The following is a 27848-nucleotide window of genomic DNA, read 5'->3' on the forward strand; positions in this document are numbered from 1 at the left end:
TTTTTGTTGTTGTTGTTGTTGTTTTACCTTTTTTTTGTAGGACAGTGTAGAGAGACAGGAAAGCAGGCTGGGGGAATGACACGCGCTAAATAGCGTCTTGATCAGAGGTCAAACCAGTGATAAGCACCTTCACAACAGATGTTTTTACTTGTCATTACAGGGAGAAAACAAACCACTAACATTAACCTTAGACCACTGTGGCAATTGTTACAGTACAATGCAGCAGTAGAGAGTGTTAGAAGTTGTTCTGTACCTGTGTGTGTTCACCTGTGTGGCCAAGGTCTTTGGTTTCACCTCGTATTTTTTTGCCCTTTTTGCCATGTGCACAGTGAAATGCTGTGTGAGTGACAGAGATCTTCATCTTCTTATTTCGTCACTTGTCCGACCTCCCAAAAAGTATTAAACGAACTGCTGACATCTTTCTGATCTCACATCACTTTGTACAGACATGATGTGCCTCTGCCTCAAGCACAAGTGAAACCACACGCAGCAGCTTCACCACAGAAACAGGGTGTGGTGGTCCATCTCTCCACCCTCTGACTAGCACGTGGATAACCATGCTGACAATGGTACCAACATATCTTTATTTGTGAGCACGATTTCCCAGAATATAATTCATAAAGCAGACCAGAAAGAGGACAATGCACAGGTGGAGGCACTTGACATTATTTGTAACGTATATTCCCAACCATGCTTTTATATATATAAAAAACACAGCTATTCTTCACAATTTTAAGCAAAATCACAGTTTCACAATAAAATCAAACAATGAAGATAAAAGTCGTTACAGTATGTGTTCACCCCAAAATCTACAGTATGGTACACAAAAATATTGATCAGATACAGAGATATTGTAGAACAGAACAACTGAAAATATAGACTTTGTTTAAATCTGATATAATCAATTACACTGTTAGCAAAGTATGTATTTTTCTCTTTTTTTTGTTTGTTCTTTGGATAAACATTGTGTCTTAGATGACCTCAGACTTGACCGAATGTGAACCAAGTTAATGTTTAGCAAACTCATTAGCTTGTAAACACAACACACAAACAAACACACTATACAAAAAACATACAGTAATACCATTTACTGTCTCATCACTGTCTGCAAAATATTAAAACTTTTGTGAAACATTTTTTACTGTAGCAGAGGAGCGTATACATTGATGAAACCACCATTATCAAAATGGCTTCCTGTTACCCATAACACGATACGATTAGCTAAGCCAAAATACTTGTATATTTGTTGTTCTGTTACAGGACCTTCAATGCCTATGAGGAGGGCTGGTCTTGCATGTTGTACTCTACCACAGAGTACGTACACTCCTGTGGTGCCACTTTCCTCTTCTTCAGCATTTTTTTTTTCCTTGCAGAGAAATTCAGAGATGGATAGCTCATTGCTTTGCCGTCCTAGAAACCGTGAACCAGAGAAAAAGAAAGCAATACAAAGGGGAATTGCACAGTTGGGTAATAATCTGTGAGTTTGACAGAACTGTACTGTATACAGTCATTTCACATATTGTTAATACTGAGATATTGACTAGCAGCTTCAAAACATATTTACCACTTTGTTTAAATGACCCACAGTTGATCCATCAGGTCCATGGAGATGGTCAGAATTAGCAGATCCTGTTAAAAATAAAGCTTTTGTATCACTTGCATAGTTGGTTTTCTGGTGAAGTAGTCACTACTAATAGTGTTTCTACAAGTTACCATTTTGCTGCATCACACTCCCCACAAAAAGCAAAATGTCAAATCTTGAATCAAGCAAGGTGTGAGACGTAACAGTGTGTTTGCTGCAGCTGGCAAGACCGGGAGTCATGGGAGTCACCTCATGAGTTTTATGATGTTGTCTCATAAAGCTTCATTGAACTATAAAGTGAAATGAAATGTTGAACGTACCTTTGCAATGTTCACTCACTCTTCGATTTACACAGAAAATTAGGGTGGTAATCACTATCACACAGCACACCAACAGTCCTCCAAGCACAAGTACAACAGGGTCCAGTCCTGGTCCTGAATCATACAAATATTCTTAGTAATATTGAAAATGATTTTATTGTTGACTCTTGGCAGTGTGCATTTGTTATTGGCAGGATGGGATTTTTTACTGGTACATAATTATTACCAAGCTCATAGCAATTGGTTTTGTGTTTTTATCAACAAAAAGCCACTCTCCCAGACCTGAGAACAAAATGTAATGTATTTTAACCAACCTAAATTTATCAAAATTCACTTGTGATTTAAATACAACTGTAAATACATACTTGTTTCCACTTTAGTTCCTTGACCGAACAGGATCTCTCCACATGTGACCACAGCACAGTAGTAAGTCCCATCATCAGAGGAGTCCTGTAGAGTTTTGGATAAACTGTAGCCACAGCTCATTTCTTCTTGTTTATGACTCCTGTTACTGTGAGTGTAAATGATTCCTGGATGAAATCCTCCTGATCCGGCTCTGAACCAGTGCACACTGTGTTCACCTGGACACTGAGTTGTGTTGTAAACCAAACACTGGAGTCTCATTGAGGTTCCCAGCTGGACTGATGCTGTCTCTGGAATTTGTTTCACATAGACAGTTTTCTGCTCCTCACGACCTGTGTGATTTAATTTGAGAAAAGACTTTTGTGACCTGTCAATCTGTGTGATCACTCACATAGGCTCAGACAATGAAAGTATGAGATGTTTTACCATTCACAGCCAAGAATGTGCCACTGACGAAATTCGGTAAATATGGTGTTCCATTTTGACAGAAGTACGTTGCTTCGTCCTCTTTGCTGACATTTCTGATGGTAAGAAGATACTGATCATCCCCTTTGGTAATTGCAAAACGTAAGTCTTGAAATTGTTTGGTCGATGTTACTTTGCCAAGTACTCCTGCAGCAATTTTTTGTACCATATGTCCAAGAGGCTGCTTATACCAGTGAAAGAACTGACCCTCAGCCTCCAACACTGGACATGTCAATGTGACATTGCCACCAAGTTCAACCACAGTCAAAGAGATCAGGCGAGGAACCTCTGCAGTTTGAGTCAGAGCTGAAAAAAACAACATTAGATGACAAAATGTCTTCACACACAGTAAACAAAAGTGAGTGGTATTTTTGTCACAGTGGGTAAGTCGTGTACTCACACATTGTACTAAGAAGAACCAAAGCAGCCAGTTTTGCGATCATTGTGGTACTGTACCCTTGTCTTGCACCGCTGATGTGTTTCCACCCAAATGGAAGGTTCAGTCACAAGATCATCACCGTTTGCAGAGAACAAGATGTGCTGATTGGCTGAAATAGAAAATGTACTCCTCCCTAAGCTAAGCAAAAAAACTGCCAAAATTACCATGCATGTCTTTTTCAAGACCTTGAGCATCAAATCATGTGTAAACCTTTTTTCTTATTATTCTTTTTGTCGGTTTTATTTGATCAAAATCAAGTGGGGCAAAGTCAAATTTTAAAAAGTTGTTTTTTTATTTTGAATATTGTATTTCTGTTTCAAGCTAATGAGAACATGAACAAGACAGTTTAGTTAATATAATAACTCTGTGATTTCTTTGTACTACATGTGCAAAAAAAAAAGCACTTGCAACATTTAATAATGACTACACACTAAGCAGTAGTTAATTAATAGGTTAATTACCTTTAATTGGTGCATGTTGTTTTGAGATCTGTGGGGCAGCTGCTCAATGAATACAATGGAGGTGAACGGTACAGGTCCCCTGTCCCTCATTAAACTCATCAAATAAATACTCCAACAACTCCAAAACGCTCTTGTGGACAAGTTGTGACCTGCACATTCACCACACTATGAAATAATCATGTATTGACCCCTTGCAGCTACGTCACAATTAGAACGTGACACGAGAGGCGACGCCATGACGGACGGCAGAAAGTGCTCAGTGATAATGTACTGTCTATGGGTGCCGTCCAACAATGTGGCTCGATCACTTCACACTACAACCTCACAGCATTATCACTTATTTAAAATAGAATATCTACTCATCCGTTGCAATATATGTTTGTTTTTTTGTTATTCGCCGTAGATTATCTCAGTTTTCTGTGCATTTTCCACTGCTAAGTGAGCTAACGTCAGTCAGTGCCACACTCCCCATACAGCAGCTGCTCCTGTCTTTGCTGCTGCTAACTACAGTTAACAGACCTGGAAATTAAAACCTGGTCCGACCCGTGGGTGTTGAAGACCTGACCTGACGTCTGTATAATTAGTGATCATTCTCTGATTAAACCCGGCTGAAAAATAAAAGAAAACAGGAAGCCGTCTTCGTTGTAATCGCCGCGATCCGACGGCGGCAACTACGTTGTGACGGTGCTATGTTTAATACGAGCGTTAGCTGTTGTTAGCCACAGCATGTAGCTCAGCTAGTTAGCTTCAACTGTGTTTACATCGACTATACACTGTAGATAAACTAACTTATAATGGCATTGATAACGTGTCTGTATATCTTCGCACTGGTCCTGTTGCTCATGTAACCCCGCTGCCAGTGGCCAGCCCTGGTTCTTAGCTCCAGACCAGCAAGGAGTTGGTGCTTCAGACCAGTTTTAAGAACCAATAACCGGTTTTTAAGCGGTGGAAAAGCAAAGAGCCGGTGCTAGTCAGGCTCTGGCTCCGAACCAGCACTCGAACCAGCTCAGTGGAAAAGGAGGGGAAACCCTACAACCCCGGTATGTCACAAAACTATAACGCGCCCATTCAATTACATTGACGTTCACTGATCTTTTGCCGTCCATCATGGCGTCCGGAGCTATCGCGAGTGGAACGTGACGTCACGTGCAAGGGGTCAATAATTATGTAACATGAAGTTGACACATGAAGCAAATACGCGGAACTACTTGCACTTTTGAAATCACTCCAAAAAAAACTCTGTTTTATAATATCACATTATATCTCATAGCGTGGTGAATGTGCAGGTCACAACGTCTCCACGAGAGTGTTATGGCATTGTTGGATTCTGTTCACCTCCATTGTGTTCACTGAGCGCTCACATTTCTGCCCCGTGAAACTCAAATCAACATGCACCAATAATTAAAGGAAATGAACCTACTCCTTGGACTAGGGATTATGGCAACAGGTGAATTTACCAAAATGTTGAACTATCCCTTTAATTAAATGATGGTTGAATTGAATAAATACATTGATATGTAAATCAGCAACATCAACTCTACTGCCCTTAACATGCCCTGTGGCAGAGGGCCGTACACACACCACTGTGGAGAGAGGTGTTGCTAGTTGTGGTCATATGCTCTAACATCAGAGTACACACACTCTTGAGGTGACTCCCTCTTCTTCTTCTTTCCTCTCTTCACTCTCCTTGTAGAAAAGTCCAGCGCTGCATAGTTCTCCACCTCATCATCCTGCAAACATATAATAATTATAATAATGATGATGATGATGATGTTTGTGTAAATTCAGATAGCACAGTTGTAACAACAGATCGAGTTGAGAGTGTAAACTTTGAACATCCTAACTACATGCAGGACACAAGTCATGAACCCCAGCTGTAATCAGCTGACAGCCAGCGATTGTATTGCCATTTCTTATCAGTCACTCCTCCCACAGTAGGCAGCCTATTTAAACCTACTGTAAGATGTCATACACAGATTTCAACACCACCACCCCAGCCTCCATCTGCTTCTAAAATGCCTCTAAGTGATCTGAGTTGCTTCAATTCCACTCTTTTTGGGGGGTTGTTATTATTACAGTAATAAGTCAAGAGTGGGCAAAATGTTTTTAGTCTGAGCAAATATAATACCAAACCACCACATATTTACCAGATTATTTGACTGATCCACATTTGACTCCTCATGTCCACGACGATGGGAAAAACTCATTGCCCCTGTAGAAAAAAAACAACTTCACTATTTGTGTAAACATTAGATAGATAGATAGATAGATAGATAGATAGATAGATAGATAGATAGATAGATAGATAGATAGATAGATAGATAGATAGATAGATAGATAGATAGATAGATAGATAGATAGATAGATAGATAGATAGATAGATAGATAGATAGACTCACTCCCGAGTCCATGACCAGCAGATAGACACCGTCCTTTCGACTGTGCGTGCAGTAACAAGGGTGATACCATATCTTGGCACAACCATAGACAACAACCTCACCTTTCAGGGAAATGTAGACAACATTTACAAAAAAGCTAGACAGCGGCTGCATCTTCTTAGACAATTGAAGAGCTTTAACGCCAGTAAACAAACCCTGACCATGGTCTACCGGTCCCTCACTGAGAGTGTTCTCTCCTTTAATATCATCTCCTGGAATGGGAACCTCCCAGTCAGACACAGGAATAAGTTGGCCCAGGTAGTTAACCAGGCCAGTAAGATAACAGGAGACAAGCAAATGCAGCTTCAGGAAATAATCGTTCTATGGCCAAAAAAGCCACTCAAATTTACAGTGACACCACCCACCCTCTCAACTCTGCATTTGTTTTGATGCCACCAGGAAGGAGGCTCAGAGTTCCCTTAGCTAAAAAAGCAGGGTACAAAAAGTCATTTGTGCCGTCTGCAGTGGATATCCTGAACCAGAGCATCTTCAGGTGAACTTTGAGCTACAGTGAAACCGCAGCTGTTGTATGATACTGTAATGTTGTATTTCATGTGTTGTTGTATTTCATGTGTTTATTTATTCTAGTTACTGTGTTGGATGTACCCAGCTGTTGTTGTTGGCTGACTACCAAGATGCCAAAGGCAAATTTCCACTGTGTTTTTAAACCATTGGACAATAAAGTCTTCTTATCTTATCTTATACGCAGAGCTGGCGCACCGCAAATTAGCTTAGCTCAAACGCTGGAAGTACATAGGTAGTGTTAGCCTGCCTCCTACCCAAGCTGAAATCAGCAGTCAGAAGCTGATTTCATTTTAGCTCTAAACTCTGTAAATATATCACTTTGTCGACATTTCAAACATTTTTAGGTGAGAAAGTAGCCTAACCGTTTAGATCAGCAGTGTGTCATTAATTTGTCTAAATACCAGCTGTTTACAATTTTGTTCGGACGAATTTGGCATTACTCAAGCTAGCCGTTGTGACCAATGCACTTCCGGTTACTTTCACAATGCTAATGCTAATGGATAATGAAGCGTTCAACCAAAAAAGAATAAGTCCACTCGCGTATCTCTCTCTCCCTTGACCGGGCTGTTTGTGCGTTCACACCAAAAGCTTACAAAGTATCAAAAACGAAGAACGCCCAGTAGCCTAATGTGCTGCAATTCTCGGTCCCACGCAGCCCTGCAGATGTGACGTCAAATGACACGCATGCACGTCCTCGACGGCTTTGGCTTGCAACCAGCCACGGATGTCTATGCATGCGCCCGTGTCTGTATGTATCTTTATGCGGTGTGCCTGCGTGCACGCGAGAGAGATGGCAGGTGGAGGGGTTAGGGTTTTTTTGTTTTTTTTTTTTAAGGAAAGAAAGAGGTGTGTCTCATAAAACAAGTAGGCCTATGATCCTGCACTGCACATATATTTACATGATGAAATTTATTAAAAACTAATTTAAAAAAAAGAAATATAAGATGTAGAAGGAAAATGCTATAAAAAGAGGTGTGCATCGTATAGCAAGGGTAGATACTGTTTTACACTTATTTTGAGCCAATAGGTCACATGACCTGGAAGTTTTTGTGCTATAATGCTCATATTTACATTATTAAATCTATAAAAGAAATATGAGAAGTGTATTTCATAATGTAAATATGAACCTTATAGCTCAATAACCTCCAGGTCATGTGACCTATTGGCTCAAAAATTGTTTCCACACGCTGCAGTAAGCTTGCACTGACTTTCCCAGTTGTCTGAAAGTCAGCAATAAGGGAGCACTTGAAATGTTGAATCAGCTGGCTTGACTACGCGAAAACGAGAGACGGCTGGCTTGACTGTAGTTTATTTTCTGAAAGTTCTTATGAATGTAGAAAACCTCTCAAAGCCCACGATTGCCCGTCAGAACAGTTTCTAAGATGCTTCATTCCTGCTAGAGTTCTCAAAGACCCGACCATCCACAGGTGTTAAAGCCTGGACCCCATGCGGCCGGACTCACAAGCATTAATTCTCGGCCGGACCGCAGGAAAAAATTAAAAAAATTTAAAGAGAAGAAGCCCATGGTCCGACCCGAGTTATCAAATGTTTTTCGATCCGAACCTAGTGGATCTGGTCATGTTGTTCAGCCTGGTCTGACCCAAGGAAAGAGCCGTGTGGCCAGACCACACATTTATTTAGAAGAAGTTTAATCAGTGTTGATTAAACTTTTAAATTAATGCTGCTGTGGATCCGACTCCTATACTCACTCAAAGTAACAACAGAGCCATATGATTATAGATTTTCCATCTTTGCTGAGCATAAGATTTGTTCAGAATTAATAAAAAGCCTATCCCAGTTCAGCTCGTATAGAGACAGCCAACATACAATTTATGTATGTATACAGTATATTTAAGATACTTCTGGGTTGTCAGCAGAATAATAAAACAGGAATGACTTGATCTGGGTTACTTGAACCACTTTAATGTCTTATGCTACAGCAAGAAAACTGAACACCAATTACAACCAACATACAGGACCTTACTGCCTCAGATCATAATCCAACATGCCTAACCTTAGTATGGAGTTCCCGATGTAAATAAAGGATTTAAAAACAATTTATATTTACAAGATACTGTATGTACTCTGTATATCGTAGTCATCATTAATTTGATTATTCCCATTTGCTCAATAAACTTTTGCAGGAAATTATGTAATCAACAATAAAAGTCTAATTTTAGAATAACATTTTGTCTTTTCTGTCAACCTTTCATGAATTTAACAATGGAGATTCAACATATTTTCAATTTTTGTTTTTACAGTTAAACAAATAGATATATTAAAACCTGCAATGTGCTCAGTGCAGCTTGTCGTGAACTCCAAGCTGTGAACAGAGACGTGTGAAACCTGGCTGAACGGCAGCTTGTAAAGACATGTGGTCATGACGTGTAAATATTAAAAATATTGGGGTGAATTCCCCAAGGCCAAACATACACATTTATATTATTAACTTGTTTAGAAAATATTGTGACCCAACTATACAAAAGAGACTTTTGAGGTTGCATTTCAAAACCATAACTTAAATTAGAAGTTGAATGTTGAACCTACCTTTACAATGTTCACAAACTTTCCTTTGATTTATGTAGAAAATCAGGAGGCCAAACACAATCACACAGCAGGCCAACAGTCCTCCAAGAACAATGACAACTGGGTCCGACGCTGATCCAATGAGACATTAAGCCAAGTCAAAATAATGCATAATATTCTATGATTACAAAAAAAAAGCTATATCAATTCATCAAATATTATTTATGACTTAGATACAACGTACTTGTTTCCACTTTAGTTCCTGGACCAATCAGGATCTCTCCACATGTGACCACAGCACAGTAGTAAGTCCCAGCATCTGAGGAGTTCTGTATAGTTTTGGACAAACTGTAGTCACAGCTCCTTTCTTCCTCTTCATCACTCCTGTTGCTGCGAGGGGAAATGAATCCTGGATGAAATCCTCCTGATCCGGCTCTGAACCAGTGCACACTGTGTTCACCTGGACACTGGACTCTGGTTTCTTTGTTCATGTTGAGAAGTGAACACCAGAGAGTCATTGACTTCCCCGGCTGGACTGATGCAGTCTCTGGACTTTGTTTGACGTAGACAGATCTCTGGTCTTTACGATCTGTGTGATTTAATAAAAATAAATTTAAAAAAACGTCACAGGTATTTCACAGTCTAAACAGTTTCATTCACATTATAGCACAAATAGAAAGTATCAGATACTTTACCCTTCACAGCCAAGAAACTGCCATTGGAGAAAAACGGTACATATCTTACTACACCGTAACAGAAGTATGTTGCTTCGTCCTCTTTGCTGACATTTCTAATGGTCAGATAATACTGACCATCCTCTTTGGTTGATATAAAATGGACAGATTTGTCTTTGATTTCGCCATTGATTACAGTAGCAACAGTTTGAAGCATTTGTCCAAGAGGCTGCTTATACCAGTGGAGACTTTCAGCCGTGTTAGTGAGTGGACATCGAAAGTTAGCATCACCACCAACTTCAACCACGGTCAAAGAAATCAGGCCAGGACCCTCTGCAGTTTGACTCAGAGCTGAAAATCAGACAGACAAAAACAAAGTTACAACATCAGATGAAAAAACATAAACAGCTGCATCACAGACCTCGTCTAAAATGCCAAAAACAGTTTGCACAGGTATTTTTGTCACACTTGTAAAGCCGTACACTTACACGCTGTGCTAAGAATAATCAAAGCAGTTAGTTGTCCGTTCATTGTAGCGCAAAACCTTTCTCTTGCACTACTGATGTCTTCCTACCTGAGTGGAAGGTTTAGTCACAACATCGTCACAGTTTATACAGGAGAGGTCAGTGATTGGCTTACATGAAAAAAAGGACCTCCCTCAAGCAAGCCTTTGATAAGAGATGCACATGTAGCTAGCTTTTTTTTTTTTGTGGTTATGACAATTTATGATGGCTGCTGATTTAATGATTAATATAAGTTTATTATCTATTATCCACAGTTATCAGCACAGATGGCATCAAACACATTTTAACTTTGGATGTAGAGGTGGCTAACCTTCTGGCTGATGACATGCAACACGTAAAAAGTGACACTGCTGGAGTTTTCAACAGTTTTTACTGAGCTTGGCCAAAGTGGATAAAGTAGTTGATATCCGGAGACTTGGACCTCCATGTAAACTGTATGAGGAGGGTGAAAAGGACATGTGTGTTAGCAGCAACGTCGATGGTGGTCTGTGGGTTAGGGAGGGACAACTTCATGAGAAAGTTCAAAGGAAATGTCAACAAAACCAAGAGATGTGGAGAACTCATATGAAAATGTTTGTCTGTCAATTCACTTCAATCCACAACATTAGTGAGGAAATCAACCATGCTTTTATTAAAATAACATTCACACATTTCTTTTCTCAGGCTCCTTCCTAGTTTCTGTCATGCAAAATAAAAATCCAACTTTTTCTACAGTTTTCTAGACAGTTTTTCTAGAGAAAAGATACAAGATATAAATTAATTTTCAATCAGGTGTGTGTTTTCACCAGGTTGTCTCAGCTTTGGCTTCACTTTACATTTTTGCCAGGTTCACTTGAAACTGAGAGAGACTAGTAGATGTACACTGAATGGGTTTGAAACGTATGCACCACACCTCCCACATCTGCAGACAGAAACACACAGGCAGCATTTTATAACACAAGAGACAATTCATCCTCCTCTGTTAACAAACAGCAGTGTGTAGCTACTAACATTAACAAACCCCTGAGTCTCTCTGATCTCATGTCACTTTGTACAGATATCCTTCACATCTCACTTGAGCACAAGAAGTGAAACCACATGCAGCAGCTTCACGACAGACACAGGCTGTGGTGGGCCATCTCTCCCCCCTCTGACCAACTGAAGCTGTTTACTGAGAACAGACCTGAGTACGAGCTGCAACAGGATAAGAAGTGTGAACACAGTAGTACATATGTAGTTGAACACAGTGAAATGAGCATTTTAGTTTTAAATCCAGTCTTTTTGTGCTCTTCCAAAGTCCAAATAAAGTTTTGTCTTTATCTTGTTAGAAGCATGTTATTACATGAATATGTGATCTTGAAACAGATTAGATTTGTTTTAATTTTGATTTCAGTTCATTCAGTAGTTATGTAAACTGGATACCAGTGCATTACTCAACTATGTGTTGCGCATTGAAGCTGAATTTATCATGGCTGCCAAACTCTTTATCCATAATAGGACAAACTAAAACCAGGTCACAGTACAAACTGCTGCTCTGCACCAATGAAGACAGAGTGGGACGAGTGAATGATCAGGACCTCCCCTGTCTCAGAGCAGCCACCAGTTAAAAGCATCAAACCACAGAAAAGTGTGATTTAAAAGAATAGACTGATAGAGCTGGTGTGTGTCTTAAAGTTAAAGACACACACCAGCTCTATCAGTCTATTCTTTTATCATTCATATCATGATGTGATATCATTAATAATCATAATCATAGTATAGTACAGTGTTGGTGATATTCGACTGGCCTGTATAAAAGCTTCAATGCAGCAGTGCAAGCTCAACTTCCTGAGGCTAAAATAGAGAGTGAGAAAGGAAGAGATCATCTTTGTTCACACTTTAGTTGAAAAACCACAACAAAGCTTAAGTTTCCATGCATCAGTTGTCTGTCAGATGCAGCAGCAGCGTGGACACAAAGACAGAGCAGAGAGCATGAAAGTATTTACTGCAAAGCTTTTGTCTTGTGTGTAACTGTGTGTTTATTATGTACAGGGGCAGGACACGGCATCGTTTCATGAGATGATGAATTAAACTGTGTGTTTTTTATTCGTTTGTTTTTGCTTTTTTTTATACATCAAAACTCCTGCTGTACATGTAGGATTAAAAATAACATCATTATCAACTTGTTCAGTCTTGTGGTCAACAGTGAACTGACCTCAGTACCGGCCACAAACCAAAGTGTCAGACAAAGACTGATGTGTTTTTAACCCTGTCAGTTTTCTACTTGTCTGATTTCAGTCTCTGTGCAGGTTGTAAGTAACTGGAGTTGTATCAGATACCTCAACTCCTCTGTGGTCAGTGTTTGATGCCTCAGTCTGTGGTGTTGTACAGCATCACTGTGTGTGTTTCTATGACGCTGTGAGAGTGCTGCTCTGCTGCTGTCTTTCAGCAGCACGAGAAGATGGACGATGTGACCACAACCACCTCCCCAGCTCTGTCTGCTCTGCTCTTCCTGCTGAGGTGACTGACAATCGGAGTGGGAGGGTCATCGCTGATGATGTGGAGCGTCTGGATTGGTCACCTTACACCATAATCAAAATGGCTCCTCACTGCGTGGCTGTGAAAATGGCGGCTTAACCGAGAGGTAACTAAGAGTGTGGACGGATTCATTGAAAGTTTTTAATGTGCAATAGGCTACTTGTCCTCAAATCACCACAAATGAAGTTCTTGAAAAACCTTATTTTGATTTCACTTTGACTCTAAAGACCCTTCACACCAACTCACCCACTCACACCCTGGCTGAACAGATGTCTGGTGAGGTGGAAGCTTTAAAGGAAATTACATGGTGTCATCAAACAAGGCGTACTTGTCAAAAATAATTAAGACGTTTTTCAAACTGCAGTAAGAGCAACAACATAAACAATAACAAGAAGAGGATGTGGCAATCAAATGTACACATCCACGCATTTTCTCAGCATCTGCATCCGTAACAAACATCTGTCAACACAGTTCATTTGTCATCACTTAGATTTTCTCACCCCACCTTAACAAATATAAATAATCACCACACGTAGCTTAAGGTTTTATTTGGCAGCTTGTCTCTAATCTTATTTTTACATGATTGTGTGCTTTGTTTGGAGCAAATAATGACATTACTGACAGGTAAAATATCCACTAAAAAATTAGCACCTGATATTTATTCTAACTTTTGTTGAAACCAGGTAACAATAAATATAGTGGCATTACTGTGAATTAAAACACATAGAAAATATTTTGTTGTGTCATTTTGTGTTGTGTTTTACTGCACACTTTCACATCAACTCACCAGTTGTTGTTTACTCTCAGTGTCAGATATAGAAACCCACCACCAAACATGAGGCAAAAGCTCATTGTTGGTGTTGTTTCATGTACTTTGACTGGAAAGACAGTCTATTTTATTTCCACTGTGGTGGTACAGTCCACTGTGGTGACACGCCAACATAACGACAGGCCAATCAGATTCTCTCACACTGTTCCCTCCCATTTCATACGACTACATCAAGACGAATCAGTTTAATATAGAGTTTAAATTAACTGTTGTCTTCAGTGGATTAACAGGAAAATGGTGATCATACTCCATTTACTGCTGTTACTCAGAGCAGGACGTAAGTATCAATTGTTTTCTTCTTCACTGGAGATGAATTACTGTAATCCATCAGTGTTATTGATCATGGTTCTTCTATTCAATTATATTTTCAGGATGCACAGATGATCTGATCTTTGAGACAAAGACAGTTGATGTTGGAGCTGATGTGAAGTTGACGTGTCCTCGCCGGACATCGGATAACAACGCCAAATTATTTTGGATCAGACTTGTTTCTGGAAACTTGCCTGAATATTTGGGACGAACATTTTCTTTTGATTATGATGGCGTTAATAAAACTCCTCGTATAACAGCAAAACAAGAGACTGGAACTTATGTTCTGCATCTCAGTGAAACAGACTTCAGTGATACTGGACTTTACTATTGTTTGAAAGTAGATCGACTTCACATGACATTTTTAACAGGAACATTTCTGAAGATTAAAGGTAAATAGAACACAGTACACACACATTTCATATCCATTCAAACACTGTATTTATGGTAACACTACCAACATAATTTATCACAGCATGTCTATATAAAGCTAAAGTACATACTTCCATAACAGAGTATTTATATACTGTAAGTATAATAATTCAAACGGGTTTGCTTTGTGTCTGTGTTTCCCAGAACCAGAACCTGATATCGTTGCCGTCACTGAAGACTTCCTATCTGATCCAGTTCGTCCAGGAGACTCAGTGACTCTCCAGTGTTCAGTCCTCTCTGACCCTGAGAAGAAATCATGTTCAGGAGATCACAGTGTGTACTGGTTCAGAGCCGGACCAGATGAATCTTATCCCCGTTTAATTTACGCTCATGGAAACGGTGGTGATCAATGTGAGAAGAGTCCTGAAGCTCAGACGACACAGAAATGTGTCTACAACTTCTCCAAGACCCTCAGCTCCTCTGATGCTGGGACTCATTACTGCGCTGTGGCCTCATGTGGACAGATATTAATTGGAAATGGAACAAAACTGGACATTGAAGGTAAGTGCAGAACATTTCTATATAATTTTGAAGTTTGTTCATTAGTACATTTAATTTTGGAATCTGGTAGAATCTATTAAGATCATGTATCACATAATATTTGTATCTACTGGATTTTCATATCTTACCAAATTATAATTAATTAGAAAATTATGAATATCATTTGGTCTTTATATTATTTCAGAGCTCAACCCGGGGGAGTTGCAGAAGTACAATGTAGGTCTGGTTGTATTATGTGCTGCTTTGTCTTTAAGTCTGATTGTCATTGCCGTCCTGCTTTATTTCATCAAGAAGAAAACTTGTGGCTGTTGCAAAGGTAAGAAACTCTCTTTATACATCAACTTGCAATTTTGTAAAAGAAAACTTCACTTGGCTTACATTGTCTTCATCTACAGCATCTTAAAAATGTATACTTTTCTTCTGTTCAGCCAGAGTTTCTGGACAAACATATGCTACAACAACCAGTCGTGACCAGCGGGGACAGCAGGTAAGGTCCATCAAAGTTGTTGACATGTGTGTGTGTTTTATTTATTTACTTATTTTGATATGTAGATATTCTGCTCTTGTAACATTGTTGATTGATATGTTCCCAGAGAGATGTGGACTCAATGACTTATGCTGCTCCAACCTTCACCAAGAGGAAAGCTGGAAAAACCAAGAGAGCGGATGTAAAGACAGCAGAGAGAGAAACAGTCTACGCTGGTGTCAGAGCTCTGTGACAGATTAACGATCCAGACTGTGGACGATTAGCTATTAGTACGTCTTGCTATTGCAAAACAAGCATTAGCATAAACTCTTATTTTCCAGTCTACAAGGAATATTGCGAGCTCAGCATCAAACGTAATCCCCTCACTTGCCATGATCTGTCTCCTGTGGTGGAAACACTCACATGTAACTTCTTTTTCTATTTTTCTTCCACTTAAGTTAGCGCGCTAATCAGCCTATGTCATTACTTTCCGATACCGAGTCACTGTAGCATAAAACTTGCCCCAAAGAAACACTGCGTTGTTATGTTTGTTATGTTTGCGTGTAACTTTCCCACATTAACTGTCTAACAAGCATAGGGCTCGCTGTATTTGAGTTGTGCTCTGACATTATTCCAAATGTTTCCAGTAATTCTCAAATCTATAGGATTATATGGTTTTAATGGTCAAAATAGTCAGCATTCATATCGCCTGCCGTATTGCCTCTCAGATGCTTAAAATTTAGTCTTTTTTTTGTTTGTTTGTTTTTTGTTTTTTTTTAAGACAATTTTTGCCTCTTTTTTTTGCCTTGTTGCCACATGTTTCTGAGTATCTGTTGTGCAAATTAAATAGCAATTTGGGGGTTTTGGTTTTTTATTCACACAAAACACACAGATCTATTGTTGTGACGTATCGGCAGTGAACTCAAGATCATGTTGGACTTTAAGATATTATGAGGTTGTCTAACAAACTTTATTTTGCCTGACTGTACATCCTGTGTTTTCAAAGGCATTTCACCAATCTTGGCACACTGCGACGGTAAACTGCTGTGTATACTATGTTTAAAACAATTTCTCACAACTTAGTTACAGAGGCAGGACACACAAAAATGCATAGATAGAATTTTATGTTGATACAATTCATCTTCTTTTTCTTCTCTTGTCCAAAACAAACCACAAAATGTTAATGTGCTACAAAAAAAACCCTGTATTAAACGAGCTGCTGATGTGGGCCGTCTCTCAGAACAGACCTGAGTATGAGCTGCAACAGGATAAGAAGTGATGGAAGAACTACATGAGGCTGCAGCTGAGTAATTTTAGTTGAACACCGTGAAATTAGTGTTTTGCTTTTACCTCTTTTTAAATGTGCTTATTCAAAATACAACTAGTAATGTGAAACAGCCTGCCAGTCCATCACTACACGTTGAACCACTCATGGCTGCACAACCTATTTACTGATAAGTGCAACAAGTCAAGTGAATGATCAGCACCTCCCCACACTCACACCAGCTATCAGTCTATGTCAGTCATGCCTGCTCAGTCATGCTTCAGACATGCCTGTGTTCATTCTCCTGATTACTCATAACAATAATTTAGTACACTGTGGTGATATTCAACTGTCTTTTGTTATTTTTATCAAACAGCCATACAAGCCCTACAAGACTAAAATAGAGAGTAGAAGAGGAAGAAAAGCCCCTTTGTATTCACACCTTAATTTGAAACCAAGGCCACAACAAGGCTTAAAGGGATAGTTCACCCTAGAATGATATTTCGCTCATTATCTACTCACCCTCATGTGGACTAAGGGCTGGAAGAAGTTTGAGAGTCCTCCGTCCCTTCTCTGAGTTACAGGGGGTCTCAGCGTAGCAGTGCATGTCCATATAACGGTTGTAAAGGGACACCAGAGCTCTTCGTAAAAAAACACACACAAAAAAACATCCAAATACCTCCATGCTGCTCGTATGTAATGTCCGTCTTGTGCTGAAGCCCCAAATTGCGTAATTGTCCCGAAAAAAATTAAATAAGTCTATATTTTAAGCTTGTTTGTAGCGGAAGCTTCTCAAAGCTCCTCTTCCTGGTCCGTCCAAATCTCGCGTGATTTGCGCCGGCGTCAGTGCGGTTACTGCGAATCACGCGAGATTTGGACGGACCAGGAAGAGGAGCTTTGAGAAGCTTCCGCTACAAACAAGCTTAAAATATAGACTTATTTAATTTTTTTCGGGACAATTACGCAATTTGGGGCTTCAGCACAAGACGGACATTACATACGAGCATCATGGAGGTATTTGGATGTTTTTTTGTGTGTGTTTTTTTACGAAGAGCTCTGGTGTCCCTTTACAACCGTTATATGGACATGCACTGCTACACCAAGACCCCCTGTAACTCAGAGAAGGGACGGAGGACTCTGAAACTTCTTCCAGCCCTTCGTCAACATGAGGGTGAGTAGATAATGAGCGAAATATCATTCTAGGGTGAACTATCCCTTTAAGTTTCCATACATCATTTGTTTGTCACTGGTGACTCTGAATGTGTGTTTATTTGTGTCTCTCTGTGTGAGAGTTCACATGACATAAACCATTACTGTACAGTATATTACATATTACATACACAGCAGTTAAAGAGTCTCATTTCATAGCTGGAGTTGAATCAAGAGCAAATATTGGAAATTGATTGGATTTACATATCCTGGGGTACAACATGCAACGTATGCTAATGTTTCACCTTACCTGATAGAAAAACATTGGAAATGATGGCATGGGAAATGGGCCTTTACATTTTATAAACAGCACATGACATGCAATAGTTATACGTTTTAAAGGCTATAGACAGATCATTTTGAACCTTATGTTCTGTCTGTTGCATCAGTTTCACCAAAATATGGCTCTGATGTAAGAGTGAGCAAACTGCTGGAGATGTGTTTTAGCATTGCTGCAGTTGGGATTAAGTATCATGGCAGGAAGAAGCACACCAGGCATGTGACGGACTCATAGTTTATTTGCCATTACAACAATTGTTCTAAATGGTTATCAAGTAGTTTGAATCAGTAGTTTCCTTAAGGAGCAGTATGTAGCTTATTTGGCTTTTTATTAGCAAAAATCAAATATTGCTTTCATAAATACGTATTTACCAAAGTCTAATCACAATCGCATACAAATAAAGCCGTCTCGTAGCTTAGAATGAGTTGTTTACAAACACATACAGGTAGGTGGCCGGTGCACCCACTGGAGGCTGCCATGTTGCATCGCCATCTTTGAATACGGTACGTGAAAGCAGACAAACTTGGCTCAAACGCTCTATTGAGTGTCTGTGACTAGGCTTGTGCCCGGAGGATGATCAACATAGTTTGTTTGTTTTTTTGCCGTTATAAAATACTCACAGTTCTACAGCAGAGCAGTATTAGCAGCTAGATCTTACATGTTGAACTGTTCTTATACAAAGTGCAGCCAAACACCAGGCTGAAGAGAGAGGGACAGCAGAGCTCCTCTGACCACTGTGGAGCTGCAGCTGAACCACCTGGAGAGCACAGCGACCCACGTCGCCTTAAATGCACATTAACAGACAATTAACATCACAAAGGAATACAAAAAGAAAAACATCTTGAGATTGGGTCTCATCTGTCACACAGATAGCACTGTAAAGGGTATAGCACATATCTTGTTTCTTTTTTTTTTTGCAGCGCCATTGTTACAGCTGATCATTTTACTGTAAAATATGACTGAAGGCACAAGTGAACGTGTGTTTAAAAAAAAAAGATAATTAAATTAACAATAGTAATTGGTCAAAGATATTGTTATCAGTTAGCGGTTAGTTTGCAAACGTGTTTGTCCTCAGCAGCCACTGTCACAGGGATGAGCGAGTGGTGGGGCAATCGCCCTTCCAACATCCCACCAGTCCGACATAGGCCTCTACTTGTCTAAATGGCAACATTCAATTTTCTATCATATGCCCCATCATTCCGACAGTTTTTGCCTCCTATCCACACATCCATTCCTATTTTACGCCAGGTGCCGGATAGTCATAGGATCAGAGAAAAAAGAAAAAGAGAATATCCGCACACTGGATTAAGGCTCCCCGTTTATGGGGTAAATGCAACGTTTCAACCAAAGTGTCAGTGCAGGGAGCTTAAAAGTGTTGCTTAAAGGTACATTGTGTAAGAATTACTCCCATCTAGTGGTGCGGTTGTAGATCACAAGCAACTCAGTCGTATTTTTCATGCTGCATTCACGTGAAATCGGTTAGATGGCAGAAGGACAACAGCTGCTGCAGGTAACGGCTTAAACAAGCCTTTATGTAAACAAGTGGCCTGTCAGCACGAGGCAAACCAATACACATGACAATATGTTGTCATGGTGATGTCGTATTGTTTACCTGACCCACGTTTTACCGGCTTTCTCTCGACTTCTGTGACTAAAATGACATCTGGTTTGTTACCGACGGCCGTTTTTCCGACTGTCCTCACAGTCCTCACTGCACCGCGGTGACTTTTCACAGACGCCACCTCGACCTGAGGGGTGAGTTCCCCGTGGTTTCCTACCGTCACGCTGCCACTGAACGTAAAAACATGGCGATACGACATGTCAGCCATCACCGAGCTTGCCCGCTCGATGTATATATGAACGATATGAACGGCAAATTCAGAGCTAACCAGAACACTTTAGTTTGTTGATGGGGGTATTGATGAATGAAAAACGTACTTTTGAACGAAATAATCGATTTTCGTGAATAGATAACAGGAGAACTTACACAATGTACCTTTAATGAATCAGTGCAACACAGTATAAACAACTATTAAAGTAATAACTTGGGAAATAATCATATCACATTACCATCTTTAATATTAGGCTATTGATTGAACATGCTGATCTGATGACACATGGATTTAAGTGACTCAGATAAACAAATATAACTATGAAAGAAAGACACCAAGACACAGACTCCACAGTTTATATTGACTTTTATTTGAATTGGAATTTGCTGCCTTATAATGGATACATTCACATACACAAAATTTTAATCACTGTGTTTCTCACTTTGACAATGGACCAGACTGAGTTCATAGGCTTCACAAAGATCGGTATCACAGGAAGTGTTCTTTTGAGTATCTGTGTTACGTTGATGCAGTATGTAGTATCCTGTCCTTTACCTACTGAGACACTAAAGAGGTTCCCACCAAGAAGGAAACTCTCCAGTTATCGGTTACACTGCTGCTGCTCTTCATCAAGTATGTAAGTGCTGTGCCTGTGTATGTAGTCATTTTAGATGTTGCAGGTGTGGAGATTATATTGTGTTTTTATCAAGACATGTTTCTACATCTTTGCTTTTTACTGTTTCATGTGTGATTTTTTTTTCTTCTTAAATTCAGACACACTGGCTCTAGTGATCACCGCAGATTTTTCTGATTCCAGATTCAGAGTAAATAAGGATAAGAATTTCATTATTTATTGCTATTAGTTTTATTATTTTTTTATATATTATGTCTAAACCAATCACATACATTTGGTGCTCTGACTTCACAATGACATCACATCCTTCCTTCAATTAAATACCTTCAAGTGAACTGACAATAGACATTGTGAAGATGATCGTGTTGTGGATCACGTTGCTCGTCCTTCATCGTGGATGTAAGTGAAGTTTTATTGTGCTTTATACGCTGTGTCAGCTGCATAATGACTTTAAGACAGTGTGCATTAGTTTTTATTGAATGTTTTGTGTCTCTTCTTTCCATTCAGATTCACTGGCTCCAGTGATCACAGCGCAGCTCGGACAACCTGTGACCTTCACATGTGCTCTGTCTGATGTTCAGATCAGCAGCAAGCAATTCTACTGGTACAAGCAAAGTGCCGGAGATGCTATGAAGTTAATTGTGTCAGTGTATAGAACAACAGAACCTAAGTATGCGCCAGAGTTTTCTGAATCAAGATTCAATACAAATATTGATGAGAGGTTTATGAACTTGACCATAGTGAGGACAAGTCAAGAAGATGAGGGACTGTATCACTGTGCAGTCGTGGATTGGACTGATATTAAATGGAATGGGACATATTTGTTCGTGAAAGGTAAGTATTCCAGCTTCTCTATAAAGGTTTTTTTCCTTTTAATTTACCTGAATATGTTTGTGGTATTTTATTTTTAACAAAGTTCTTCTATTTATAGGAACTTCTGAAAGGACATCAAACTATACTGTAGTTCAGCGGCCGACAGCGTCTGGTCCAGTCCGTCCAGGAGACTCAATGACTCTCCAGTGTTCAGTCTTCTCTGGCTCTGACAACAAGACGTGTCCAGGAGATCACAGCGTGTACTGGTTCAGAGCCGGATCAGATGAGTCTCATCCTGACATCATCTACACTGATGGATACAAACCTGGTAAATGTGAAGGCAGAACCGATGCACGTTCTGCTCCAAAGAGCTGCGTTTATCGCTTCACTAAGAACGTCAGCTCCTCTGATGCTGGGACTTATTACTGCGCCGTGGCCACATGTGGACAGATGTTGATTGGAAATGGAACAAAAGTGGACATTCAAGGTAACTTCATCATTGTTGCGTTAATTTGGAAATTTATACTGAATAAAGTTGTAGTTTATTTAATTTTTATTTTACATTTAAAATTCTACGATACTAAACATTATTTACTTTAACAAACTGTGGCTATCTTTTCATCTTCTTTCAGAATCCATGTGGTCGGCCAGTGGAGTCACTTTTGTGTTGTGTACTCTCTTGGTTTTATGTTTGATTGTTATAGTTGTCCTCATTTGTGCCAGGAAGAAAAACAAGTGTGACGATTGCAATGGTAAGAGAAATTAGTAATTGTCAAACCAATTTTTAAAAGCATTTTTTGATTTTCTTTTTTTACCCAGCAGCTGTTGCCCTGCACAAAAACAATGGAACTCTGAAAAGTCAGCAGGTAGTGTAATTACAGATTTGACTTTATTAAATAGGTTGTGAAGTTTTTCTTTTCTTACTCTGTTGTCTCGTGTCTGTCCGACTCCTCAGAGAGATGAGGACACCTGGGTTTATTCTGCCGTCATGTTCGCTGTGATGAAAACCAACAGGCAGGACGCAATGTCAGCAGAGAGAGAGAGGATCTATGCTGCTGTAAAGGCTTTTGGTTTGGATCAGTGAGCTACACGTCTCTCAGTGTCAGGCTGTATTTAATTTGTGTCCCTTAACTTTAAAGTAAATTTTAAAAAATAAGTTAAACCTTTTGATAACAAAAGCGACTACAATTTGTTGCCAGTTCCAAGTTTCACTAAAATTGAAATGAGACATGATGTTGTGGAAGCATTGAAGAGGGTTCTGTGCATTATAAACACATCTGGAGACTCAACACAGGTTCCTGGGTCAGATGAGTGAGCATTCAGCGTGTTGTACTGTGTCGTACACTGTACAACGCTAATGCACAACGGATCATTGTGTGGAGGCTCCAGATTCGTTCGCAAAGTAGAAAACTAAACGTCGTTTCAGAAAGAGAAACTGTAGTGAGGTGGACGGAGCAGGCTACAGCAACTGTGGTGAAGCAGATGGTGGAGGAGCTGAGGTTTTGATGTTCCATGCAGATAAAAAAATAAACAGTTCAGAGGAAGGATTTTGGTCTGAAACTGAATGTGACACACAGATCAACATTGGTGTGGTGTGACTTTCCCTTGTGGCACTGGAGGAAGTGGAGGGACCGGGGGCAGATGTGGCCGTCACCTGTCTGCTGTTGGTCTACTTTGCATTTTTTTACTTAGATTATATCGCCGATTTACAGGTGTCTTTCCTGTGTTTTGCCCAGTAGTCATGTTGCATTGTTATCTATTTGTCTGTCTTAACTTGTTGGAATCGAGGTTTCATATATGTGTTTCCCACTTGGATTAAGGAATTGTTACATTGTTAATGTTTTTGTAAATGTGCTTTGGAGAATGTATCTGTACTATGAAATTCTAGTTGATGATTTTTTTTCCATCTGTCTTACTGATGCCAAGGCCCAGAGGTTTTTCTTAGGCTTCCCTTGGTTCCGCTCAGAGTTATATTTACCCCCATCCGTCTCCATGGTTTTTAAATAGTCAGTGGCGGACACCTTTGTACACCTTTGCCTTGTCATATTTTTATGTAGTGTTTCCTATTTAGTCATGTACTGCCGGGTCAAAGAGTACAGTAAATGTATGTGTAACCGGGTGGTTATTTGTTGTGTGAATATATATGTGTGTTCTCCTGTGTCCCTCAGTCTCTGATGCTGCAGCAGGTCTGGCGCCTCGCATCAGGTGTGTGGTCACGCCCCTTACCGGCACCTGTAGTGCGGAGTCGCTCATTGGCTGTTAATGCGGACCTGTTTAAATAGCCCCCGTTGTTGTTCAGTCTCCCTCCTCGCCTGCGTAGGCCCGGCAAACGGCTCCTCCGAGCCGCGGTCTACCGGCGCCATTATGCGCCGGGGTGTTGGTTCTCCAGGTATGTAGCGCAGTCTCAGAATGCTTAAAGTGTTATAAGGTGCAGTGTTGACAATTTTCTGTTGTAGGTTGGCATGTATGCCGAGATGGTGGATGTGTGTGTGTCCCCCTCGGTTAGCCACCGCTGCCGCGCTAGCTTCTGACGGCTACATTATTTATTGGTGCAGGCTACAGCCCGCCATGCAGGTAAACAGTGCCACAAGTCTTACGTTGTGTCTGTTAATGTAGCTTGTATGCATTTATTTACATCTGGCTCAGTTTCTTTGTTTAAAGCCTGCCTGGCGTTAGGCTGTTGTGCCCTGCCTTGCCTCTTGCCTTTATCTCCACGTTTTTGTTTCTTTTTGTTGCCTTGCTCATAGTTGCTCTGCCCTCGTCAGTTAGACGCTCGTTTTAAAGTGGTGTACTGTAGTTCAAGACTGACGACCGCGACTCCTTAGTGGGGGGTGGGAAGTAGCACAGCTTTGAGGACCTGCAGAAGTTATGCATGTAGCATTATGGTTTTTGTTTTCTTTTGTGTTGATTTGAGTTTGTTTTTGTGTATATAAGATATTTTGTTTGGTTTCTTTTCTCTTTTTGCTTATTTAGCCTTTGCAGTGACCTCAGCATTTTCTCAGTCTCAACTTAAGCTGAGTCTGTGGTACAGATTAATATTGTGCTCTTTGGAAATAAAAATAACTATAATTGTTTTTTTTTACAGAAGATAAGTAACTTAAATAAATTAATGCTTCCATGTGCGACTAAATAAAACTTGTTAAACTTTTTCTATAACCGTGCCTGTATTCATTTGTGTACCTACCTGTGCATGGGTTGTTTTTGGGAAACCCTCTGAGAAAGTAAAGTTTGAAAAAGAGTAAATTCTTTAGGTGCAAGTCCTAAGGTAGCGTTGTTGGTGTAATTCTCTAGATCTGCCACTCGCAGACCAGCGGTATATCGTATCGCCTTCGTTTCGTCTACCGCCCCCCGCCACATATGCATCAATCCGCCTGAGTGTTCTCCTCTTGTAGCTGTATTCGCTGATGTTGTTGCATTGTATTTGTTTATCTATTTGGTTGTGTTCTTATTGCCTACCATTAGGCTTTTTTCTGAGAGACTGTATAATTTATAGCACAGGGTGATATGTTTATGTTTTTGATTTTCCTCATCAATGAAAATACTCTGCCTTTTTTTCTCTCCTTTACGGGCAGAGGGGGTAGGTCCACACCTCCACGCCAATTACAGGTCCAGGTGTGGACTCCCCCACCTCATCAACCCCTGATCAATTTTCTTCCCTTTTTAAACATTGTAGCGCTACACAGTCTCCCACCCTGACGAAGACCATGTTTGGTCGAAACGTTGGTTTTTAACACAGTTTGAATAAATATTTTTGCATCTGAAGCTACGAGTCCCTTTTTTTCCTCTGCTTTGCATTTGTAAAATATCTGAAGAAGGCTATCACCTTTACTTTGCTTAAATCATGAATTATGCTATACAGTGTAATGACTCCTGCTGCCAGAGGGGGGAGACAAAAGTTTCACAGTGCAGGTTCAAAGAGTAATAAGTTAGTGGCGATAAACCGAAGCGCTTTGCTGTGTCACTGCTGGCAACAATATATTTGTTGGACAGAATATCGAAGAGATTTATAAATACTGATCTGAATAATTAGGATCGGTATCAATATCAGTCAGTTTGAATTGTAACCAACATCAGTAAAGAGAAAATCAGATCCTAAGATTTGAATGCAAGTTTATTTCATCATTACACAGAATTTATGCATCTTGCGTTCTTGTATTTTTATTATATGGCAATGCAAACTACTTGTTAACCTAACTTGAAATATGCCAAAATAAAAAAAAACAAAATAAAAATATAAAACAATAAAATATTCTGTTGCTACTGCTGCTATGCACTGTGTTGGAAGTTTATTAGGTGTAGGTGCAGGATAGGTGAAGGATGTCCTTGTCCTTGAAACAGAAACTTCCATCATCTCAATTCAACTGGTGAGAGTCATGATGATCATAGCAGCTGCATCAGAGCGATATCGCTCTGAGCTGCATGTCCCTAAAGTCTGTTGTAATTTAATGATTGTTTTTCAAACCATGTCCTCAGACTTACAATGAAAACAAAAAATATAAAAGTGTAAATGCCTGAATTAAATTACTTACTGAGTAAAACCCATAAATCTGTGTTTTATATTCACCAACAACCATTGTCATTATATAAAAAGAACAATAACACACATGCAAACACAATCATATCATTCTAGGATCAATTTACATGTAAATTCTGCTCTGATGTTGCCGTTCACATTTTGCATCGAACTTGAGCGTACAAGCTTTCTTCTTGTTTCAACTCTCTCTTCTGCCTCCCCCCTGAAACTTTCCTTACAGAGAAATGTATGTCAGCGTAGTTCTGGTCAAGTCCATCTTCAGTCTGTGCAGCAAATAAAAGGCTCATAATTTAATCATGTTGCTATGACGCATGTTACTGTTGGGAATCGTGTTAATGAAACAACAAGAAATGTAACTTATGTCTTTACTCACAACGTCAAGCACTCGTTGGCTCAAGTTCTCACGTCGTCTTTCTGATGAGACATTTTCTGTTCCTATTGATGAATGTGAACATGGATATCAATAATTAAAACCTTCAACTGGCTCATTGTGTTTTCATTTGTAAATATTGATAAACTAAACGTTTTAAGTTATAAACACATTTATTGTCAATGAGACACATGAAAGAAACAACAATATGGAAAATACAAATGTGATTTAGATTAAATGTTGATACTGTGCAAGATAAAGCAATTCTCCATTATCCTGTTTATGGTAACATATAATATACAAACATTTCTAACACAGTGATAGATTAAACTAGAAAATTTCCTCTCGGGAAATTTTGAATGGGCCACGGGAGCTACTGCGGGTTGTGCCATCTCTGTCAACATGGGAATCAAACCCACGATCTTAAGGTCAAGACAGAGCTGATCAGACAGACACATGATCATCTTTCTATAAGCACTGATATGGAGGAGCTGTAACCACATTAGGTTACCTGTGTGTGTGTGTGTGTGTGTGTGTGTGTGTGTGTGTGTGTGTGTGTGTGTGTGTGTGTGTGTGACTGTAATCACATGAAGCTGGCTCTAGAGTCTGTGTGTGTGTGTGTGACTGACTTGTCACATAGTTAGTTAGTAGCTGCATCCTGTGTCAGTCTGATTTAGCTGTGTCTGTGTTTATAAACATTTAAACGAGCGCCAGGTGGATTGTTTATGAAGTTAACGAGCCCTGGCCTGAGGATCAAAGAGGTTACCACGGCGATAGGGGCCCCCGCAGGCTGAGACAGACAGAAACGTGGAGAAAAACAGCCATTTTCTGCCTCTAAACCGGCCTCACAATTAGGCTTAGCATGACAAAACGGTAACTCCTATCAGAACAAAACACAGATCAACGTTGGTCTAAGGACTTACTGAAAATTTCGGTACGATTTGGTGTTTCTACAGTAAATATTTTGGCGACGCTGGCAGTTTTAAAACATCAGGCCGTTCTGCTCCTCTCAGAAAATATTTGTATTGGACTCAATGAGGAGCAGGGACAGATGTGGCCGCACTCAGAGGCTGATTCTGTAAGTTCTGTAAGTCTCTCTGATATTTTGAGCACATGACATGAGAGATAACAAGTTTGTCTTACAAATTCTGAAAAAATTATGTCTGTAGAGTGTAAATTGTGGCCGTGGTGGCAATTTATCCAGAAAAAATACAGAATGTTTCTTCACTCTCTCCCACTCTAACCGATGATGTCACGCACTCTGACACGAACATTCCATGCAATACACACCCATTATAAACTCATAATTTCTCCAAAAATGATCATGGTCATTGATCAGGGATTGATCAAAAACGATATGACCTATCAAAACGTGGAGTAATACGACAATACACAAGACTTGTGTCTACTGTTTAAAGTTTAAATGGAGTCTCTAGGTGAAAGTATGCCTGAGCAGTAGACTTTTGTTAAACTCCAATGATTGGTCTTTTTCGCTCTTTTTTTTTCGCCCGTCCCATTGACTTACATGCAAAATTTTTGCGCAGTTTTTCGCGACTACGTCG

At 39.8% G+C, this 27848-nt stretch overlaps 4 protein-coding genes across 4 annotated transcripts; 2 read left to right on the forward strand and 2 right to left on the reverse strand.

Moving 5' to 3' along the window:
* Nucleotides 1-1272: 1272 nt before the first annotated feature.
* LOC146979430 (immunoglobulin kappa light chain-like) lies at nucleotides 1273-3205 on the reverse strand. The gene is made up of 6 exons (XM_085788909.1): nucleotides 3131-3205; nucleotides 2669-3036; nucleotides 2268-2586; nucleotides 1903-2016; nucleotides 1565-1629; nucleotides 1273-1410 (listed from the first exon to the last, which is right to left on the reverse strand). The coding sequence occupies exons 1-6, from the start codon at nucleotides 3171-3173 to the stop codon at nucleotides 1273-1275; spliced, it is 1047 nt and encodes a 348-aa protein (XP_085645035.1). The 5' UTR covers nucleotides 3174-3205.
* Nucleotides 3206-5231: 2026 nt separating this feature from the next.
* On the reverse strand, nucleotides 5232-10324 carry LOC146979431 (uncharacterized). The gene is made up of 6 exons (XM_085788910.1): nucleotides 10282-10324; nucleotides 9815-10144; nucleotides 9364-9708; nucleotides 9141-9251; nucleotides 5778-5842; nucleotides 5232-5360 (listed from the first exon to the last, which is right to left on the reverse strand). Exons 1-6 carry the CDS (start codon nucleotides 10322-10324, stop codon nucleotides 5232-5234), a joined length of 1023 nt encoding a protein of 340 aa, XP_085645036.1.
* Nucleotides 10325-13681: 3357 nt separating this feature from the next.
* Nucleotides 13682-15679, forward strand: LOC146979432 (signal-regulatory protein beta-2-like). Its single transcript, XM_085789272.1, has 6 exons — nucleotides 13682-13919; nucleotides 14014-14343; nucleotides 14528-14884; nucleotides 15069-15200; nucleotides 15313-15371; nucleotides 15478-15679. The coding sequence occupies exons 1-6, from the start codon at nucleotides 13877-13879 to the stop codon at nucleotides 15601-15603; spliced, it is 1047 nt and encodes a 348-aa protein (XP_085645398.1). The 5' UTR covers nucleotides 13682-13876; the 3' UTR covers nucleotides 15604-15679.
* A 5246-nt stretch (nucleotides 15680-20925) lies between these two features.
* Nucleotides 20926-22917, forward strand: LOC146979433 (signal-regulatory protein beta-2-like). The gene is made up of 6 exons (XM_085789275.1): nucleotides 20926-20968; nucleotides 21077-21403; nucleotides 21501-21869; nucleotides 22015-22134; nucleotides 22202-22248; nucleotides 22338-22917. The coding sequence occupies exons 1-6, from the start codon at nucleotides 20926-20928 to the stop codon at nucleotides 22464-22466; spliced, it is 1035 nt and encodes a 344-aa protein (XP_085645401.1). The 3' UTR covers nucleotides 22467-22917.
* Nucleotides 22918-27848: the final 4931 nt, after the last annotated feature.

Source organism: Trachurus japonicus, chromosome 10 (genome assembly GCF_045865225.1).
Source record: "Trachurus japonicus isolate A0001 chromosome 10, Traja_1.0".
In the NCBI taxonomy this organism is placed as follows: Eukaryota; Metazoa; Chordata; class Actinopteri; order Carangiformes; family Carangidae; genus Trachurus; species Trachurus japonicus.

Excerpts from the sequence above, each read along its gene's own strand:
- LOC146979433 (XM_085789275.1), top strand. The coding sequence starts at position 20,926 with ATGATCGTGTTGTGGATCACGTTGCTCGTCCTTCATCGTGGAT. Across the intron at positions 20,969-21,076 it reads GCTCGTCCTTCATCGTGGAT|ATTCACTGGCTCCAGTGATC; the intron begins GTAAGTGAAGTT and ends CTTTCCATTCAG. Across the intron at positions 21,870-22,014 it reads AACAAAAGTGGACATTCAAG|AATCCATGTGGTCGGCCAGT; the intron begins GTAACTTCATCA and ends ATCTTCTTTCAG.
- LOC146979432 (XM_085789272.1), top strand. The coding sequence starts at position 13,877 with ATGGTGATCATACTCCATTTACTGCTGTTACTCAGAGCAGGAC. Across the intron at positions 15,201-15,312 it reads AACTTGTGGCTGTTGCAAAG|CCAGAGTTTCTGGACAAACA; the intron begins GTAAGAAACTCT and ends TCTTCTGTTCAG. Across the intron at positions 15,372-15,477 it reads GTGACCAGCGGGGACAGCAG|AGAGATGTGGACTCAATGAC; the intron begins GTAAGGTCCATC and ends ATATGTTCCCAG.
- LOC146979431 (XM_085788910.1), bottom strand. The coding sequence starts at position 10,324 with ATGAACGGACAACTAACTGCTTTGATTATTCTTAGCACAGCGT. Across the intron at positions 9,252-9,363 it reads AGGAACTAAAGTGGAAACAA|CGTCGGACCCAGTTGTCATT; the intron begins GTACGTTGTATC and ends TCATTGGATCAG. Across the intron at positions 5,843-9,140 it reads AGTTTGTGAACATTGTAAAG|GGGCAATGAGTTTTTCCCAT; the intron begins GTAGGTTCAACA and ends TTTTTTCTACAG.
- LOC146979430 (XM_085788909.1), bottom strand. The coding sequence starts at position 3,173 with ATGATCGCAAAACTGGCTGCTTTGGTTCTTCTTAGTACAATGT. Across the intron at positions 3,037-3,130 it reads GGTTCTTCTTAGTACAATGT|CTCTGACTCAAACTGCAGAG; the intron begins GTGAGTACACGA and ends TGTTTTTTTCAG. Across the intron at positions 1,630-1,902 it reads AGTGAGTGAACATTGCAAAG|GATCTGCTAATTCTGACCAT; the intron begins GTACGTTCAACA and ends TATTTTTAACAG.